The following is a 16,136-nucleotide window of genomic DNA, read 5'->3' on the forward strand; positions in this document are numbered from 1 at the left end:
ACTCACTTAAATCTGTCCAAACAAGAGTCAAGTAGACATCCCGGGTATGATAAAGTTTGAAACATGAAATCATAAATCATAATATAATAAATAATTATAAAAAATAATGATATAATAATAATACATTTTATTCAATAATGTAATCAAACCAAACACAGTGAAATTTGTCCAAACAAGGGCGCAATATTACTAGTCACTGTAATACTAGACACTGCATATTGGTTTAGTAAACATCCCAGGAATGAAACATTTTGAAACATGGGACTGCACAAAGTTAGACGTAACAATCAGGACAATGGAACCTGGTTTCTTTTCTTATTTTCTTTCCACTGTCATCTCGCTTCAAGCAGCAAACCGCGCACATCCATGTAGGTGCTGACTTTTTCTCAGTTGGTGGGATGTAGTCCATGAAGTGACGACCAGTCAGGCGTTCTGGGTTGACACCAACAGCATAATATCCAGCTCTATTCACAGCCATTGATGGTGTTTGGTGGTTCACAAAGATATGTTCAGCAACTTTCCAAATGAAGTCAGAATGAATCACAGGCTTGTCAGTCTTTTTTTTAGCAGAATGTAGGCATTCCACAAACATTGCTGAAGAAGATGCCTGAAGATCTTCTTATAGTACTTCCTTTACTATTTCCTCATTGCTGGGTAGAATGCCATTGCTTGGTCAGCTTGGTCGACACCTCTCATGGTGTTATTGTAATCTATCACTACTTGTGGCTTCATGATTTCTTTCCCACCTTTCATGTGTACCATAACAGTGGAGGTATTATGGAGTGTACTCATTAGTCACACTTCTTCCTTGTCACGCCATTACAGTGCCATCATTTTGCCTTTCTGCCAGGCAACCATGTCTCCAGTCTTCCGCTTCTTATTGCCAATTATTGGCGGCATGTCGCGCCGGTTAGCCCTAACGGTTCCATAGGTATCTGTTTTGTTTTGCAGAAGAAACTCATAAAGTTCAGGAGGCATATAAAAGTTGTTGATTGTTAAGCAATAGCCCTGATTTAGCAATGGCTCAATGAGTGAAAGAATGGAAGATGTTGCCATTCCATAGTTGCTGTATTTTTGATTGAATTTTGTTCCTTTTCCAGTGTATATGACTGAATTCCAAATGTAGCCAGATGACAATTCACATAGCATGTAGGATTATACGCCAAATCGTGCTTTCTTTAATGCAATGTATTTTACTCAGCTGAGCCTTCCCTTGTAGGCCATTAAACTTTCATCTACGCTATTATCTCTTTCTTACACATAGCTCCATTGGACATTCTTTAGAATCATTTGAGATACTTCCCAAATGTTCTTTAGTTTTGGTGCAGGATGAGTAGTTTCATCAAATTCTTTGTTGTTTTCGAAGTGTAAATATTTCATGATCAGGGAAAATCTGTACTCTGACATGACCGTGCCAAAGAATGGAGTGGTAAGTAATTTATTAGTTGTCCAATACCACTTCTGCAGGGGCTTCCCAACCACTCCCTGAAGTATTAGGCCCAGAAATTTCCAAATGTCAACTTTGGTCATTGGTTCCCACTTTCTGCTTCTTGGAAACTGTAGTAGTGTAGTAGCTAATTGTTGCTCTTTGTACTGGTTTGTCTCAGTAACTATTTTTTCAATAACTTCATCGGTCAGAAATAATTGTAAGTGTGCCAAAAGGGTTGTTGTGTTCAACGTCTACTTTCATACCAGATGCTCCAGTAAATGGGAATATGGGAGAGCTGTCTGATCCGTACCAGACGTACTAGAGTACCAAGCTCGCACATCACTTAGCTCAGTCGCAGACTCGTCGCTGTCGTCACTTTCAGTGTCTGATGACGAATTTCCCCACAAATCATTATCGCTCAATTCTGCAATTGATTCTAATTCACTATCACTGTTTCCTAGCTGGTCTAAAAGCGCTTTTGACCTAAAGGGACGCTTTTTGAATGCCATGGACGTTCTCAAGTTTCCAGGCAGAAAGAATGGTAAACGTGCAAACGAGGCACTGGACAAAGCACTAGGGACAAAACTGAGGTGAAATGGTTTGATACAGTAATCTACAGATTATAATGTATTGTGTGTATGTTATGTTTTGAACTTTTTTGAATTTCCCCGTCGGCTTCGCCCCCTTGCGTTGCAGGGCTCACAGGGAAGGGAACCCAGAAGACTAATGCATCGGTCAGAGAACACGGCCGGAGACCAGTCATGGGAGGACACAGTGGGAGCATATCGGGGGATCACAGAGACAAGGTAAGTAACGGTACAGGATTACTATGGTGTAACCCTGAGTGTGGCTCGGGGTTACCACTTTTGGTAATGAAAATTAACCCCGAGCCACACTTGGGATTACCGCCATGGAGGTTAAAGGGGAATTTCACCCCTAAAGGGACATTCTGCTGGTCCTCCTCCTCTCCCACTTTTGTAATTTTTTTTTTTTAAAGGTGAAAAATGTTTTGGACCTTTTTTTGTCAAATACCCACTCCCACTTTGGCTGTCGTCGCTTAGGCATTCTCAGCAGAAGTTCTCCCCCACCCCTCCCTGACACCTTCTGGGACACATCACAGGTCCCAGGACATGTAGAACCATTCACAGGGCCTAGTACAGCTCACACATACGTGGTGGAAAGGGGGCTGTGAAGGAATCACAGCCAGTTCCCCACAGTCAAAATGTTGGCACCAGGGATCTGAAGACCAGTGAAGAACCAGTTTGGGTGAGGACAGCAACGGATCCCTAGCTAGGCAAGTGTCTCTTCCCTAAAAGTCAGTAGCTACAGTATTTGTAACTACTGACTTTGAATTTTTTTTCGAAAATGAAGGAAGATCCTCTCTCTTTAACACAAATGTTAAAGTAGATGATTGTGAAAATGACTAAAATGTTATATATAATTTAACAGGTTAAAGTGACAGCAAAAATGATTTATAATATTATTAAATCTGCTGCTTTCATTAAATAAATACTAGGTGATCCTACCATGAAGGTCTTTGCTTAGGTGTTTCCTGTTATAGGGGGATAATGCTCTGCTGCAGTTTGCCAATTGCTCTCCTACATGATCAGTCTGTCAGGTATGCTCTCCCAATAAAGACTATAGGTGGTTGTTTCAAAGACTAAAGTGGTTCTAAAGCCTATTTTTTTTACCTTAATGTATTCTTGCCATTAAGGTAAAAAATGCTTAGATAGCAGTATGCCTCCTCACCCTTGCTTATACTTACCTGAGCTCTCACTCGATCCCACGCTGTCTACAATTCTTCTCTTCCCTTTCTCCCCTCTCTCACAGGCTTGGCTGAGAACCAATGCCACTGGCTCCTGCTACTTTCAGTCAAATCCTGTGACAAGGAAGCTGGTCTTGGGGCCAAGCCGTGCTGTCTGTGTCTATGGATGCAGGCAGCACGGCTGGGGATCGAGCCCGAGGTGTGCCACAATTGGAAACGGCTTTCTATGGGGGCACAGAGGAGGAGCCAGGAGCTCTGGTGGGGGACCTGTGAAGAAGAGGATCAGTTTCGCTATGTGCAATTCAATTGCGCAGAGCAGGTAAGTATGACATGTTTGTTATTAAAAAATATAAATAAAAGAAGAGAGTTTACAATCACTTTAAAAAAGTAGAAACTGGCATTTAATAAAAAAAAAAAATAAAAATAAAAAAAAACATATCACTTGATTTTTATACACAGTGCTTAGCAAATTAAACACAATTCAATTCTATGTTTACTTTAACCCCTTTTACTGCCACCGCTATATTCAGAAAACTCTAAAAATGCTATCTTTGAGGAAGGGGGGGTCTGTCACCTGGAAACGCGTAAGCTTCTCCATTATGTGGCGTCGGTGGGGATGCCCATCTCACTTTCTGGATTGCTGCTATTGTCTAGCTTGATTTCATTCTGATTTTGTGAGTATATTACCATTTTATGATGTAACAATAAACAATCTAGGTGATAATGCACTAGGCGTTTGCACCCTCTTGTACATGTTTTCACAATTTTCTGAAGATCGCCCAGTTTGGGGAGGGCTGCATGACTGAAATCATTATGCGCCACAGTCCCTGGGTGAAGTTCCTTGGTCTGAGCGCTAGATGGTCTTTTTACTTTTTGTCCTGTCACTACTACCTTAGATTGTAAGCTCCTTGAGGGTAGGGACTAATGTGAATGTACAATGTATATGTAAAGCGCTGCGTAAATTGACGGCACTATATAAGTACCTGAAATAAATAAATAAATACTATACATCATATGACTGTGGCAGCAGGGGAAAGTTTATACACACTCCACAAGCTGAATGTTAGCTTTCTGTAATCCCAGGAGTGTTCCTCTTCCTGGTGCTATCCCCCTGCCATGATTCCCAGGCTCTGCTGTCCCACCTGTCACCAGGTAGAGGGGAGGAATACACCATAGATCAGTTCACTGATCTCCCTTAGCTAGAATGAACCCGGAAGCGACGTATAAAATATAATCATTTACAGTTTCTAGTGTCACTTGGTCAGGAATAAAAGCTAATGGAGCATGATCTGCGCACTGAACTGTAGATTTACACCCAAACACTTAAAAATCTCCCCCAAAAAATGTTGAGCCTGCTCCACCCCCACACGCATTTGGAAACATAAATGCACCTGTCAGGGGGGTGCCTACGAATGAAGGCGTTACTTGCGATACACATGTTACTTATTCCAATGCTTGCTGTAGTGGCAGTAAAATTTCTAGGGTCCCTGTTCATGGTTAACTCTAAAATGATGACCTGTAGGGACTTTAAAATTAATACTTTGGATGGGTACTGAAATTTTCTTGTCGCTTTCATGCTCGTGCACGTTTAAAGCTTGACATGTTGGGTATCTATTTCCTCGGTGAAACCTCATTTTTGATATTCTACTGAAATATTGGGTAATATATTGCATTTTGTGCAATATATATTTTAAAATTAACTTTTTTAATTTTCTGTTTGATAAAACATTGTGCAAATATCGTGTCACATAAAACATTTTTAACTACTACTATTTAATTCTCCAGGATCTACTTTCAGACAATATATAATATTTTAGGGTTTTAACTAATCTTCAGGCCTGAAATAGTTTTTTAAGCATGTGTGCAAAAGATGCAAAAACAGTTCTGGCTGTGAAATTGTTAAACAGTCTAACTAGAGTGGATACAGAAATAATAACAGAACTGGAAGTCTAATTTGCAGAGACTGATCACATAGGGACCGGCTATTGAACTAGCAGCACAACATTTGCGCAATCTAGGTCATTGTTTTTATTTTACTACAAAGCTTATGTGTGTGTCTCTGTGTATTAATTACCTGCAAAGTTATAGGCTTAAAACAAAGTAAGACGCTTTGTGTAGTTTAAATAGATTCCAGGCATCAAAGTCCTTACCTTAAATGTAAATGAATTACGTAAAATACTATTTTTTTCATTTTGTCATTTTTTTTTTTTTCATAATGTTTATCTCTTAAGCATCACAATATATAGAGAAGAACCTGGTTTAAATAAAATGCTTTTAGTTGGCAAAATACTTGCAATAGGCCAATAAATTAATAAAAATGACTAGATTTCATGGGGTGAGTGTCAAGCCCAATGGATCTATTGCATATTACAGAATTCATGCTAGATGCGCCATCCTGAAAACGAACGAATGGCTTTTGATTCAAGCACGATCCATAACAATTTCTAATTTAAATACTGAGCTTGTGATACAAATAAAAATGACAGTGCTCGATTATCTGGTAAACATCAGAATTTGCCCGTTTCATTCAGAAGTGGCTTATTGTAATGAAGAGTTATTCATCCTTTTGACTCTCAGATTGGAAAGGCCAAAGTCATCTTAAAATAAAGCAAACCTGTCCTCTAGCTATTGATTTTGTTCTACAACAACAAATAGCTAACAATAAAGAAAACGAAAAATTTGAACAATAGACCTTCACTGTTAATATGAGGCCTTAAAGAGGACCTGTATTGTGGGACCTGTGCCAAAAAAATTGGCAAACAGAACAAAGGACTGGTCACCAGTATTGCCTGTGGTCTCCCAGTAGCTGATCTTTTTTCTCATCACTGACTTCCCATGTCTTGTTCTTCACTGTTTGGAGGTTATGAATGTGAGCTGCATCACCTTCTTAATATTTTAGTTCTACAATACAGATTGAAATCTGTTTTGTGGAGCACAATTGCTCTGGTTAGGCAGCTCTTGGACACAAGGGGGCCTTGAGCAGCTCTCAAAGCAGCATCCAGGAGTTTGAGAAGATACAAGAATCCCACACTAGTGGTTGTAGTGTCAATAATTGTTTATTACATCATAAATCTGAAAAAAAAAACATGCATGTTGAAAGTTTACACCCCCTTTTTCAAGACTTAAAACTGAACTGTGAAAAAAAATACCCATGCTGTGGGGTCCCCTCACACTAGAAGGGTTAAATGCTTGCTATTTCTATGGCTATCGGAAGAGGCTGTATTTATTTATTTTCAGCCCTGTTCTCTTCTCCCTGGCTGTTGGCAGTTCCTTTGGCATCACCACATATAGTGCAGGGCTATATACTGTGGCTAAGAGCACCCTACAGAGGCTGCAGCACTGGACTGGTTGCATGGATAGAGGAAGCCTGCTGGAGCCAAGAGCATGGTTAGTATTTCTCCCTATTCATGTAGCCTTTAAGCATTTAACCTTTGCTGTGTGGGGGATCCACTGCAAGGGTAATTTTTTTTTCCAGTCCAGAGTTCAGCTTTAAAGTACTTTCTGGAAAATATGATTGGCTCCTGAAACTTTAAAAGGGCTTATGAGTAAAATTTGCTCCTTTGCTCAATGAAGGCCTCAACAGCTGGTTGTGATAGCGGCTACCACTTTTTTTTCCAGAGAGCACCTTAAGCCCTGATGAAACGGGTATTGTGCAAATCCCCAAAATGCATTGGTTATGTTATTCAGTTTATTATGTAATGGACATTTTTGGATTCTACAGCCAATAGTATGGTGCCTTTGTCTCTTCTGAAATTCCTTGTTCTGCACTCTTTGAGGAGGTGGTCATCTTGATATAGGCAAAGCTTTGCTTACTTATGTCAGAGGTGCCCCCTGATGACTGGTGATCTGATGACTGATGGAAAAATAATTAAAGGGTAACTCCACTTTCATGGGGAAAAAAAAAAGTAAATAAAGAAAAAATAATATAGCGCATATAATTGCGACACTAATCATATTGTAATTGAATGTTATTAAAAAATTACCTTTCCTTTTCAATCTGCAGCTCTGTAATTTTCTGATAATGCAGTGCAATATGGCTACCTGGGGTTGTTCTGTACACAGAGTGTGTACTGACCACTCCCCAGAAACATCATTTCCTGCTTGTGTGATTGGATCACCAATTTTCCCAGAAATCTGCACTAAGATACAAGCCAGATTTCAGGCATCCCCTGCATCAAACACACATGGATTTCTTCAGAATAACAAAAGGTAGGAATCTGCAACAAAGTTTGTTATACTTGTTATACTCCTTGCAATGTACATAGATCACCCAGAGGGGAATGTTTTTTTCTTAACAAAAGTGGAGTTACACTTTAAGAAGCAGCAGGAGTGTTAGAGGAACACAGATCCTTGCACTGCAGGTCTTTAGGTACACTTTTCTCTCCAGCAAGAAGAACAGCAGCACCAAAACCCATTCCAAATCTTGTGAGGCTACTCGTCACAAGCACAGTGCCTTAGATCAGGGGTCTCCAAACTTCGGCCCGGGGGCCAGATGTGGCCCTTTGCTTGCCGTTAGCCAGCCCTTCTGGCGCTATTCATCCCACTGATAGGAGAAACTTTTCTGCCCTCTGATGCCAGAAATGGAGCATAATTCTGGCCACTGACAACAATGAGTCACTATTCCTGCCCCTAATACCAAAGATGGAGCACTGTTTACTCCAGTCTCTGATCTGGAACAAGCATGCAGTGAGTAAAGTCACGGATGCACTAGGTGATGAAATCAAGATCAGGATGATAGTGCTGGCTCCAGTATGCTGTATCACCAATGGCTGCTGCAGCATTTCTGCCCTTTAAAGAGGAAGTAAACTCTCCCACTCTGATGCTTCTTTTCATTTAGTCCATTATAATAAGTAATTATCAAACTATAGCCACTGTAATCCAGCCCAAAACGCATATTACTTATTGTTTAAAGAAACTTTAAAAAACTTGCTTCCAGGGGTAAAGCAGTGCCATCTTACGTATTGTTTTCTGAGTCCGCAGTAGAGTGTAATCCTGCCCTTACATTGAGCACTTCCTGTACTGTTAACCAAGCCTCCTTCTCCATCCAACGTTTCTATGGCAACCCTGCTTCCCTGCTCATAGCTGACTTGTTTTATTTCATAATATTTACTTGTGCCGATTATCTAGTGTTTGCCTATGTCAGTCTTATCAGCTGATAAGACTGCAGTAATGCTGTCCGATGCCTTTTTTTCCACTCCATATGATGTCACATGGTCACATAGGGAGTAGTAGGAAGCTCTGAGTGATTATGCAGTCTCGTGGGATTTCAGTGTTGTGCCGTAGGAAGTCCTGATAATAGACAAGCACACAGAGTGTGCCGTAAATCATGGGAGATATGGGCATGCTCAGTGACGTCATTCTAAAGAACAAAAAGGATTACAACAATACTATGCAAGTAAGGAGATATCTACAAGCAGTGTTCATTAGGGTTTTTTATGCGGATTCACATGGGACAAAGTTGTGGGGTAGAGTTTACAACCACTTTAAAGGGACGCTATTGCAAGTCTCCATCCTAGACCATCTTCTGGGCCATATGGGAATAGGACACAGGCTGCAGGTATAAAAATTTGAATTCCAGTTTCATGTGTTTCAAGGTGCTTTCAAATTCAGTTGAAATGTCTGCCTTTAAAGCCATCATAATATGGAGATCCATTGCCCACTGATTTAGGTCACGAGCTATGCGGCTGATTAACGCTTAAAGATGAAATTTAGATAGATATAAAACATTATTTTAAAAAAAGACGCTCTGTCACTTTGCCCAATCAGACAAGATTCCCCGGTTCCTCATAGAAGGAACAGCTTTGCTCCACCATCTTTTGCTGTGTTTAATTAATATGAATTCACCTTGCTGGGCAATCTTGCAGGTTGCACTTTTTCTGTCTTGGCATTGGCTGTGCGTCAGGATCACAAAAGGAATTTTTAACCACGTCTCTTCCTTTGAGTACACATCTGGCAATCTGACGCTGAACACCTGTGGAGTAGAAATATGTATATCTATAATTAATTGAGTTATTCATTTGGAGAAGACAATGAAGTCTTTGGAGGACCTTTTTGTGCCAATCTACAATTAAATTGAATCTCCAGCCATTTATTTTTCCTAAGTGCAATTCTGTCTGTTCTGGCACTGGGAGATTTTCCCTTTAATTAGTCACCAGTGCAGTAAATTAGCAAAATATTTGCAACTATTACACAGACAGCAATAACAGAACTCATATTAGCTATGAAGTATTAAAATACTATTTATATACAGTATTCGTTATATAGCATCCTATGTGCTTACCCAGACAGTTAAAGGTAGTATTTTGAATAGGTCACATGATATTGAAAAAATACCCCTACCTCTCCCCCTTCCGCCTATTTTTCCCCCCTATCAGTTTCATGTTTTTTCTTGAAGAAATGCAGGTTTTTTTTTTTCACATTAACCACTTGACCGCCACAAGATTTACCCCCTTCCTGACCTGGCCATTTTTTGGGATACGGCACTGCGTTACTTTAACTGACAATTGTGCGGTCGTGCGACATTGTACTCAAACAAAATGTATGTTCTTTTTTTTTGCCACAAATAGAGCTTTCTTTAGTGGTATCACAACTGCATTTTTTTTTTTTGTGCTATAAACAAAAAAAATGTAAAAAAATCGAATTTATTATTAAATTTAGGCCAACATGTATTCTGCTACATGTTTTGGTAAAAAAATCCCCTTAAGCGTATATTGATTGGTTTGCGCAAAAGTTATAGTGTCTACAAACTATGAGATACATATTGGAATTTGTATTTATTTATTTATTTATTTTTTACTAGTAATGGCAGAGATCAACGACTTATAATGGGACTGCGATACTGCAGCAGACAATCGGACACTAACTGACACTTTTGACACTTTTTTGGGGGCCAGTGACACTAATACAGTGAAAAATATCCACTGTCACTGTACTAATGACACTGGCTGGGAAGGCGTTAAACATCTAGAGCAATCAAAGGGTTAAATGTGTGCCTAGCCAGTGTTTTTTTTTTGTGTACTGTGTTAGGTGCTTTTACTAGGGGAAGTAATGGATTTCTTTCCCTGCTTTGCAGAGAAAGAAAATCTATTACTTCCCAGGTGACAGGACAGGGCTCTGCCATGTTTACATAGGTCCTGTGTAAATTCATGATGATTGCCAGGTGTCGGCACTCACTGATCCAAATCTGCTGTGTTCAATCACAACACTGCCGGGTCGCAGGCGGCAACGTGCTCTCGCGCCCTACGTGCTTCGTATGCTTAGACGTCATCTGGGGTATGGGCATACCCCAGATGACATCTAAGCAGATGAAACGCGTTGGGTCGACTTCTGCTAACATTACTGCGCCTCTTCATATCGCTTTGCATGCACTTCCTAAACGTGAGTGTTCCATTGTTACTTTTTTTAAATAAATGTAATTTTTAAACGATATCACACTATGTGGAACCTTTCTTTGATTTTTGGTTTCAACGTGCGAGCAAAGAATAACCTCTGGCTTTCCCTCCTTCCATTTTGAGCATCATGTGCCTGTATGCTGTGGATTTGATGTTAGTCAACACTATTCAAAGATCTGTCCAGGAGTTCTGATGGTTTTCCATATGCGGTGTTTATCGACATAAGCCTGTTTGACTTAAGAGGTATAAGCCCCTTTAAGTCCATTACTTCCGGTAAGCCTTCATGCAATTGGTGGTGGTGTCTTTTACAAGCTTCTCCTCACTGAGTCTCTTCACGTTGATGTCACTTACCTTATTGATGTTTTTGAGACTTTTTCTGATATTATCCACTGATACCAGGACTTTCTGAATTGTATTATTCATCAATCATTATTCACAATTGTTTCACTTGGTGGATATCATTTTATATTTATATTCATGCTATTTTTTCACTTGGTGGACTATTTTGATATTTCATTGTGTGTTTTACTGATCACAACATACATTGTCTTTATTATATATTGTCATATATATATATATATATATATATATATATATATATATATATATATATACGCTGCATTTTATTACATTATCTACATTTGCTGTTGTCTCCCGCCGTGCTGGCTTCTGTATATATATACCTTTCTTCTTTCACAGCACGATAATTTCCCTCCTTTTTGTTTTGAAGTTTAGGTATTTAAACTAATTGCATTTAAAAATATATATACTTTTTTAATTATTCACATAATTGCACTTATAGGCATCCTAACATTTTCCTGAATCCTTTCCCTATTTTATAAATTGCAAAGATTTTTATAGGTAACATCCTACCTCCTTTCTGCTGAATATAACCAGCCACATTCTGTTATAAAAACTTACATCAGCCTTTGGCATGAGCAGACATTCCAGTTCTAGTGCAGCCATAGCTCATCTGACAAATATATATGTTTAACATTGTATTTTCCATCTACTGACATCTGCAATCCATGGAACAACTTGTAACACTCTATCCATTTATTTCTGCAATTGTTTTATTAAAACAAAAGGCCGGTGTAATGGAGTGCATCAGATCTGTAACTATGGTGACCCGATCTCTTGGCCTACGTGGCATGGCAGGAGGTTAATCACAGGTTAACGTATTCCAGAGGCGTGGGATCATTATTCAGGAAAACTGATGAAGATGAATGCTGCACAGTACGTTACACTACAGAGAAAAATTGCATACAAGAAAAGTATGAAACAGCTGATGGTTGCAATAATCAGCAACAAGGGTCACCATTACTGATCTCTTGCCAACAGATAAAAGATCTGGCATGTAGTAAAATACATAGCATATATTATTCCTGGTATAGATAAGATAAAAGGAACTGATGTAATTAGTTGCAAGAATAAAACAGTTTTCATTCAGGATTTGGAATATTTTTGGGTTTTGCAGGAGAGTGTTTGGTAATGGAACGTTCCAGCCCCAGTATGACTGGTTTTGTTGACTGAGAAGGAGAAGCCTACCTTCAGAGTAGCCCTTTTATAAATCCTTCAAAATTTTCTCTTCCTCTTTCTCTCCATCCTAGTAATTTCTTACCATATAATCACCTCCTAAGACCGGTCATAAATGGGTAGAATTTCAAATGAAAATTCTTAGGAAAAAAAGGCTCTAAGAAAAGTTCATCCATTTTTCTAATCATTAGCAGGATCAAACTGACGTTTGTTTTTTGACCACAGTAACAAAAAAACCTCAAAGGAGTAGGATGGAATTTTTTTCAGGAACAAACAAATTTCTAACAGTATAAATGGTTTTTGTTTAGTAAAGTCCATTCGTTCCAAAATCATATGTTAAAAGCAGTCTTTCAACATTTGAATGCTCTGAGAATTTTCATATGAATTATCCCAAGACTTTTCCTAAGAATCTTTCATTCAAAATTCTATCTATCTTTAGTCAGCTTAAAGCTGGTCATATATGGCTGTGATTTAAATGAATTCTTGCTGAATTAGCCAAATTGAAAGCCATGAGCGGCCCCGTTGGCTGATCCATGATTGCATCCAATGAGATGTAGTCACAGCTGCAGGAGTGTTGTCTGAATATAATAGCCAGCAGGGAAGATTCATCTACTCCGTTTAGCATGGATGAAGGAATCTACTAGATTTCTCATATTCTGCCTGCGGGCTGAACAAGAAAATCTATCAATGTATGGCTAGCATTAGACTGTAAGTTTGTATGGACAGAGTTCTCTTCTTCTACCATGTTACGTCATGTTGTTGTTGTTGTCAGGAGTCAGGAGTAATTTGCATCCTTTTTATTAGTTTAAAGGCCAGTCCACCTATGAATGGTATTGTAGCTATAGGCAGAGACTGGTGGGCTGAGTTAGTCTCTGATTCTTATACAATTTGGATCCTTTTGCAGCGAGATCTCTCTGCCTTAAAGGCCAACTCCATAAAAATGAAAACAAATTGCACCCTTGTTTTAGGTGCTTGTTTAGTCTGATGGATGAGGATTGAGGTGGGAAAAAATGATATTTAAGTATATGTAGCGCTACCACCCGAGTCGCTGGAAGTTGCCCAGGTTCTTTTCCCAGTAGATTGCCTCGCAGCCAGGCACACGTTCTCAGTCACTCTTCTCAATAACAAGTCTAGGGGTGTTCTTTTTGTTGATTTTATTTTTGGAGTAACTGGGATAGGATTGAGGTAATAGAGTGGGATACTCCAAAAAGAGAACTATGTACAGGTTGGGGACAGTGAACTCCTTTCTCTTAAAGCTGAGGCAGAAGTCCTTGCACAAGCAAACTGTGAACTTGGCATTGTAGTAGAAGCAGTTAAAAGGGTAAAAGCTTCTTCTTTAGAGCAACAAGAGCCAAACTCCTTCACAAAGAACTAGATAGACTGAGCTCTTCAGGACACCAGCCTGGTCTGTCCTGACCAGAGAAGGGCAACCAAACTGATAAGAGGCATGGAGGAGCTTGGCTATGAGAAAAGATTAGAGGAATTTAATTTTATTCTCTCTTGAGAAGAGGAGAGTAAGGAGGGATATGATCAACATGTACAAATACATAAAGGGTCCATATAGTGAACTTGGTGTTGAGTTATTCACTTTAAGGTCATCACAGAGGACAGGGGGGCACTCTTTACGTCTAGCGGAAAAGTGATTTTATCTTCAAATACGGAAAGGTTTCTTCACAGTAAGAGCTGTGAAAATGTGGAATAAACTCTCTCGCAGAGTTTTAAAAAAAGGCCTTGATTCTTTCCTAGGTGTATATAACATAACTGGATACTAACATTTATAGGTAAAGTTGATCCAGGGGATATCCGCTTGCCTCTCGGGGGATCTGTAAGAAATTTTTTCCTCCCTGCTGTAGCAAATTGGATCATGCTTTGCTGGGGTATTTTGACGTCCTCTGGATCAAATGTACAGTATCTCACAAAAGTGAGTACACCTCTCAATTTTTTGTAAATATTTTATTATATCTTTTCATGTGGCAACACTGAAGAAATGACACTTTGCTACAATGTAGTGAGTGTACAGCTTGTATAACAGTGTAAATTTGCTGTCCCCTCAAAATAACTCAACACACAGCCATTAATGTCTAAACCGCTGGCAACAAAAGTGAGTATACCCCTAACTGAAAATGTCCAAATTGGGCCCAATTAGCCATTTTCTCTCCCTGGTGTCATGTGACTCATTAGTGTTACAAGGTCTCAGGTGTGAATGGGGAGCAGGTATGTTAAATTCGGTGTTATCACTCTCACTCTCTCATACTGGTCACTGGAAGTTCAACATGGCACCTCATGGCAAAGAACTCTCTGAGGATCTGAAAAAAAGAATTATTGCTCTTCATTAAGATGGCCTAGGCTATAAGAAGATTGTCAAGACCCTAAAACTGAGCTGCAGCCCAGTGGCCAAGACCACACAGCAGTTTAACAGGACAGGTTCCACTCAGAATAGGCCTCGCCATGGTTGACCAAAGAAGTTGAGTGCACTTGCTCAGCATCATATCCAGAGGTTGTCTTTGGGAAATAGACATAAGAGTGCTGCCAGCATTGCTGCAGAGGTTGAAGGGGTGCGGGGTCAGCCTGTCAGTACTCAGACCATAAGCCGCACACTGCATCAAATTGGACTGCATGGCTGTCATCCCATAAGGAAGCCTCCTCTAAAGATGATGCACAAGAAAGGCTGCAAACAGTTTGCTGAAGACAAGCAGACTAAGGACATGGATTACTGGAACCATGTCCTGTGGTCTGATGAGACCAAGATAATCTTATTTGGTTCAGGTGGTGTCAAGCGTGTGTGGTGGCAACCAGGTGAGGAGTACAAAGACAAGTGTGTCTTGCCTACAGTCAAGCATGGTGGTGGGATTGTCATGGTCTGGGGCTGCATGAGTGCTGCTGGCACTGGGGAGCTACAGTTCATTGAGGGAACCATGAATGCCAACATGTACTGTGACATACTGAAGCAGAGCATGGTCCCCTCCCTTCGGAGACTGGGCTGCAGGGCAGGGTTCCAACATGATAACGACCCCAAACACACCTCCAAGATGACCAGTGCCTTGCTAAAGTAGCTGAAGATAAAGCTGATGGACTGGCCAAGCATGTCTCCAGACCTAAACCCTATTGAGCATCTGTGGGGCATCCTCAAACGGAAGGTGGAGGAGCGCAAGGTCTCTAACATCCACCAATTCCATGATGTCGTCATGGAGGAGTGGAAGAGGACTCCAGTGGCAACCTGTAAAGCTCTGGTGAACTCCATGCCCTAGAGGGTTAAGGCAGTGCTGGAAAATAATGGTGGCCACACAAAATATTGACACTTTGTGTCCAATTTGGACATTTTCACTTAGGGGTGTACTCACTTTTGTTGCCAGCAGTTTAAACATTAATGGCTTGTGTTGAGTTATTTTGAGGGTACAGCAAATTTACACTGTTATACAAGCTGTACACTTATTACTTTACATTGTACCAAAGAGCAATTTCTTCAGTGTTGTCTCATGAAAAGATAGAATAAAATATTTACAAAAATGTGAAGGGTGTACTCACTTTTGTGAGATACTGTAGGTATAGGATTGTGTATATGGGATAGTATGGATGTGTTTTTTTTTTTTTATTGGTTGAGCTAACCAACCAATGTCCCCTCAAAAACACAGACGACTCTCTAGCACAAGAGGGGTGGCAGCAGCTCTAAACTCTGAGATCTTTCAGAGCAGTCTGTACATATGAGCCAAAGTACCCTTTTTCTTTGTTGCAAGGGTGGCGGGGATTTAGGACAAGGGAATTGCCCCTTTGAGTTGCAGTTCAGTTTAACACTTGAACTTGAAACTTGAAGAACTTGCTGGAGAAGCTTGGCAGTCAGTTTTCCTCTTCTGCACATATGTAGAACATTAGTGAGCAGTTCTCCTTTGCTACAACAGCAACTCACTTGGACTTGACTTCAACTGGACATCCATGCAGATGTGAAGTATCCTCTCCCTAAGTTTGGAGGAGTAGCAGTTCTGTTCAACACTGGAACTTGAAAACTTGCTAGAGAAAC

At 40.0% G+C, this 16,136-nt stretch overlaps 1 protein-coding gene across 1 annotated transcript in view; it reads right to left on the reverse strand.

The window, feature by feature from the left end:
• The window catches only part of ADAMTS12 (ADAM metallopeptidase with thrombospondin type 1 motif 12), an 808,982-nt gene that overhangs the window by 125,210 nt on the left and 667,636 nt on the right, over positions 1 to 16,136 (reverse strand). The window contains exon 17 of the mRNA XM_073620835.1: positions 9,039 to 9,165. Coding sequence (XP_073476936.1) covers positions 9,039 to 9,165 — 127 coding nt within the window. The remainder of the gene's footprint in view (positions 1 to 9,038; positions 9,166 to 16,136) is intronic.

The sequence above is a fragment of the Aquarana catesbeiana genome, linkage group LG01 (assembly GCF_042186555.1).
Source record: "Aquarana catesbeiana isolate 2022-GZ linkage group LG01, ASM4218655v1, whole genome shotgun sequence".
Taxonomy (NCBI): domain Eukaryota; kingdom Metazoa; phylum Chordata; class Amphibia; order Anura; family Ranidae; genus Aquarana; species Aquarana catesbeiana.